This window comes from Trachymyrmex septentrionalis, unplaced genomic scaffold (assembly GCF_001594115.1).
Source record: "Trachymyrmex septentrionalis isolate Tsep2-gDNA-1 unplaced genomic scaffold, Tsep1.0 scaffold190, whole genome shotgun sequence".
Taxonomy (NCBI): domain Eukaryota; kingdom Metazoa; phylum Arthropoda; class Insecta; order Hymenoptera; family Formicidae; genus Trachymyrmex; species Trachymyrmex septentrionalis.
The window spans coordinates 452,063-457,813 of record NW_017305072.1 but is presented as its reverse complement, the minus strand read 5'-3'; the positions used below and the strand labels follow the sequence as shown (position 1 = coordinate 457,813).

Here is a 5,751-nt window from a genome sequence, read left to right as displayed (position 1 = left end):
AACAATGAATTTAAATTAATGCACTTATATAACAAAGTAAAAGGTTTAATTCAAATTTACATTTTGAAATAACCTATTAACGCAGTAGAAAACTTTTAACAATTAGGCATTTTTCACAAAATAGAACGATGCAAGTTGCGTATATACAATCAGATACGTTTAACAAAAAAGTTTTATTTAAGGTAGGTTGTCATTCACCAATTGAACCGAGTCGTGAACTGAACTGAGAGGTGTAACGCGAACGTATAAAATCACCACGTCATTCATGGTGTATCGTGAAAGAATGTCAGTCGTTGGAGATCGATGTTCGTTTCGAGATCTGTAAAAGTATCCCCGCCGATACAATAGCTAGAATATGTGACGGGATCGACATGAAGCACAGTCCCACCATATACGCGGTGATCCAGGCTAAATCCAACGCTATCGCATCGAGACAGCCTGTTTTCCACACGCTTCTTTTACCGTCTTCGTCGAGACTAAAGCATGAAAGACGTATTCGACATGGAGATCTCAAATGAAACGCGATAGAATATAACCGTACAAATAGATAACATACACGGCAATACAAATAAATATAATATCGTAAAGAGCAAATAAACGTCTAATATTAATTAGTGTAATTCGAGTTATTATTATATTTTGGCCTATTCAAATTATCTTAACTTTGTTTTCTGATTTTACAATCGTATGGCCTCCTCATCTGTATACAATTTGATGAGAAGTTTCCAGAGCTTTATCCCGTTTCCTCGCCTACAAAAAGATAGAGGCAACAGGATTACGAAGAGAATCCAACGAAGGCGTCTATTGTTAATTCTCTCACGGTGCCACATTAATAAGATGCAAGGCTTTAACGCTTAAAGGGTGACGACATTGTAGCATCGATTAATAAACGTCGTTTCTCTCACGTGTCGTGTATCCTCCAGTTATCAACGGTGATAATGATACACCGTCATAACGTACTCTACCCTTGCTTTTCGTGCAACGCGTTATCGCGCGATAATTTATTTTCCCGCGAAAAAAAAGAAACAAATTTAAATTACGATGGCTTCTCGCTGTAATTATCAGGTTGGGGGAGAAATCGAGAGAAAATGCGACGGCCCGCGTTTGATCTCCCGGTTGTAAAGCGAGGAGAGAGGGAGAGAGAGAGAGAGAGAGATAAAGAACCTTATCTAAGAAATTCAATTTTCTGGCGGAAAAGCTGCTCTCGTCCTCTCCCACGACCGTACACTTCCAAGTGTTTCCGGCCACGATAGCCGCTGTACACTCTCGAGCGCGGGCGAAGATTTATTCGCAAAATTCGAAATGATGAGGAATTCTCAAGAAAATGTGGCTGGAAGTGTGGGCAAAACTCGTTGTTCAGGACCTCGACACGACCTTTCCTCGTTTATGGTGCATTAAGGCGGAATTTCTTGAAAGAACCGACTGTCTATTTTACTTCACAGCTTATTTCATTGTTAACGGTACATTTAACGTTCGTTAATGAGTTGAGAACGTGCGCTAATGACAAGTAAAATAATGGAGCTATAGAAAACTTTTAGGTACATCGCGAGTGATTTTGACTCTTTTTTTCGACGCGCGCGTTGTCGACGGGAGAGATTTGCGTATCCTTCGAATGAATCATTAGTGAATGTAATTTTGTATAATATTAAAAGGTGATTTTAAATAACTCGACTGTCTAAAATAAGTAACAAGTATAAAGTTACTATAAGAAATTTATGAATATTACTGATTTAGACAACAATTTACAGCTTTCACGCTGTCAAATAAAGTTTTGTCTTTTCTCTGTAGAAAGTAATGCAATCCTATTTGACAATATTCAAAAATAAAATGCTAAGATTACGCGTCACAAAACTGTCATGCAAGAAATAATATGAAATTTTCGAATTTTCCTCGTAGAAATGTATATAATTTTCCTAGATACTCATTCAGTTACTGTCTAATATTATTGTATTCTCATTATTTGTAATAATATCGCAACATAGAGATAAGAAATAGACAAGAACTTGATAGAATCTTATTCAGTGGCTGAAATAATTTTCCTGGTAAAAATATGTACAAACATTTCCGTAGACACCTGCCCAATTATTGTCTAATATTAATTAATTATTCTAATTAATAGATTATAATTAATTAACATACGTAATCCATTTTTGTTCTGTTTTTGTTTAATAAATAAGTTCAGATTTCGCAAGATACCTTTTAAGCGCAGTAACTGCAAACAAAGCTTTACATTGATTGGGATTCCAAATAGTTTTACTTATCAGTTGTTAGACAGAAGTTAATGAACTGTCCAATAACTGTTTAAAAAATGCATGAAATTTCTATCAGGATTTCTCTAAATGTTTTCTCTAAATCGCGTACGTTCAATTAGAAAAGGACAACGAAAGTTTCTCTATATACGTCTCGTGATCTCCTCTTAAGATTAGAAGAGGAATACTTTCCTTCAGGAAGATACAAAAGGTGTTTAACGGAGGCGAAAGTATAAAAGAAGAGCAAAATACACACTCGCGCGCACAAAGATATCCTGCGATAAAAGCTATTGAGGCGATACGTATCAAAAATCGGAAAATATATACTGTCGGGGTTAAAGGGCAATCGTAACGTTGAAATATCTTCCGAGGCAATAATGTCACAGTTACATCAGCTTAGAAATCCACTGTTACGCTCTCAGAAAAATGCGATCGGGTCGACCTCGCAAAATAGAATTTTTCGGCAAAATAATTTATCCATTTACCTTCTCTTTTTAAAATAATAATAATTAGGAACTTTCCTCGGTTATTTTAGCATTAAATAATCTCCAGTATGATCCCTTTAATGCAAAACATGTTCGGCTAAATAGTTTTATAAATGTGGCTAAGTTATATACATAATGTATAAAAGTAAAAAAAAATATAAACAAAAACATTCTTATTTTTATTTTAAATCAATAAACTGCAATAATTTTAACTCAAAAAGCTATACATTTTGCTATTTAATAAAATGTCAAATTTACTTAATTATTAAAGAATTAGGTCTCATTATTTTCACTTCAGCATTTAAAATTTAAATTTTTACACCTTTTATTCTTTCTATCATATATAATTATCGCAAAGTTACGATAAGAACGAATTAGCACCAAAAAGAACGTTGCTCGACCTGGCAAAAATCTCATTGAACCGCTGAACGTCTGTCCAGGTGCAGCACGTCCCGTTTCACGTCTTTCAAGCCGCTAGGCGTTTCCATTATCGGCGTGCAAGACGTCGCCGCTTTTCCACATTCCCGTCGCGTTAATCGCCCCATTGTTCGCGACGTCAGCGGTCGGTGTAGTAGGTAGTCTTCTGTAAGCCTGCCGAGGAAAACCCGCACACACATACACATACGCGCAACTCTAAGCTTTCGCACATACACTCAGTTAAGTATGTGCCAACGGTCCACGTGTACGTCGACGACGATGACGACGACGACGACGTTCGTACGTAAACGTGCACGTGAATATCGAGAACATCAGTACAGGCGGCGTCTCCTTAAGGCGCCTTTGTATATTCATCCTCGCGCTACGTGTGACACGCGAGCGGACCTCCCACAGCAGCTTAAAGGGGAATTACGGGGCTAGGGTGTAAGGAGCCAGGGAGAAGAGAGGATGAGAGAGCCAAAAGGAAAGGGAACGACGAAACCGTTCGTGTACACGCGCTCAAGAGACGTGGTTGTACTTCTGGACCGGTACTACTAGACAGAGAGAGAGAGAGAGAGAGAGAGAGAGAGAGAGAGAGAGGCAGTGAATTTCTCTCGCCAGGCGTTGCTTCATCCCCAGCTATTTTGCCAAGGCGAAAACTTCGGAAAGAGTATCAGCACGCGACGCAGCGACATCGTTGCGGCGACTTTTCGCCGCGTTTCAGGATTTACGAAGCTGCCTCGTTTCTCACGAGAGACCACGAAAAAGAATGTTATATAAGATGTTACAGAATCTAGGAAATTAATTTTGGTAGTAAAAATTTTGTAACAAGTTTGGACTCTATATCCTTACTTGAAAAAATTTTTCAGGAAATCTACTCTACTTTCCGCTTATCATGTTTTATACCACGTGTTCTAATAACTACCATTTGAAAGTACTTTTTTTATTTGGTATAATTATTATAACACAATTTTTGTACTTAGGAGAACTTGTACCAATTTAAAGTCAAATCATCTTTGAATATGGAACAATCTAAAATTTAATCTTTTTGAATTTTAATACAAATAAAATTAAATATCGTCACAATTACTCCAGATGACCCTATAATGTACTTATAATTGATGTTCGTACATACCGGTTTTATAACCTTTCCATATTGCAGCGCTGTGTGTGAGAATTTATTCCAATAAATTGAATCCACTCAATCATAACTTTACAAGATATTTACAAATTAATTCGTCAATCATAATTAAACTTTTTAAGTATGGTATCACAATCTACAGATTGATTTCACTGTGTCGTATGAATGAAATTATTACTCAACATGAGATAAATTTGCAAATGGTCTGGATGGTTTTGCATCTGACGCGCGAATTTATTCCGCTGTAATCGTATACGAATATTTAAGCAACGTTTTTGTTTTAATACATTTTAGCGTTGCAACAACGACATTACGAACAATCTAATTTTTCGCGTACATTAGCGGAAGTACGCAAGAGATCGCGCGTTTTATCTATTGTACAAAAATTATAAATCGTATACATTAACACGTTATATGCAAACGCAAAGTGCAACTGAAATTCCGAGGTCATTAGTCTCGAAAAATTTATCAACACTTTGGAGGAATGTTATTATTCGAAAACACGCTAAGATTCTAAAATTTAAGAAAGTCACTGAGTTCAATGGGAGCGGGAGAACTTCACGATAGATGAGCGTGTACCAATATTAAATAAAAACTTCGAGACAAAGGACGCGATGATTTCTTTGAACAAAAATTAAAAGTCCTAATAAGATTATCTATTGGACAGAAAGTTTTAATATAATACCGCAACGTCAACTCGTGGTCGCGACCCCGTGAACTCGTGTATTTCACGGCGGAGCGAGTAGCGAAAAGTTCATCTTGAGAGAAGTATCAACGCGCTGCACGTTATGGCAGTTCCGGCTGCTGTGCTCATCTCTATCCTCGCATCGGGTCACCCGTCGGCAAGAATAAAATGCCCCGAGTAGGAAATCCGTGATTCTCTCGCAGCTCTGCGAATACACTGTACTCGCGGAATACATGCAATGGTCGCACTGACCTCGCTTGTCAATATAAACGTAAAGTTCTTTGCCCGGATATACAAATATTCGGAATTCACAGGTTTTCTAAATTCTTATTATCTATGGTGTAAAAAGAAAGATGACCTATTCCGATTAGAGAGCCTCAGAGGGAGGGAGTGGCAAATTGGTCACGTGAATGACCGTGTCCAATCAAGGAGGGGGGGTCACGTGACCAGTTTTCTCCAATCTCTTGCTTATGGAGTTTTGATGACCGCATCCAATCAAAGGAAGAGCAGTTTGCCACTCTCTCCTTCAGAGGCTCTCTAATTCCGATGGATTGAATGTGGTGGGGGATCTGTCAGTCAATCAAATTTTGAGCTCATTTGCGGAAATTCACACGGCTCGTTCACGCTGCAAATAAACTCAATTTCTGATTGGTCGAGATGGACGGGACCTCCGCCATTATGCGCAATGAGTCATTTTTCTAGTTTCTTTACATGCTAATTATTATCAAAAGCTTCAAAAGCGAAGTTATTAACGCTTTCATTTTCCATACGATT

The 5,751-nt window shown here is 37.7% G+C and overlaps 1 protein-coding gene across 3 annotated transcripts in view; it reads right to left on the bottom strand.

Annotated features, from left to right (window-relative positions):
* Positions 1-160: 160 nt before the first annotated feature.
* Positions 161-5,751, bottom strand: part of LOC108747065 (tetraspanin-9-like) — a 47,550-nt gene continuing 41,959 nt past the window's right edge. For all 3 annotated transcript variants that reach the window (XM_018484311.1, XM_018484312.1, XM_018484313.1), the window contains one exon: positions 161-476. In XM_018484311.1, coding sequence (XP_018339813.1) covers positions 287-476 — 190 coding nt within the window. In that variant the 3' untranslated portion in view covers positions 161-286. The remainder of the gene's footprint in view (positions 477-5,751) is intronic.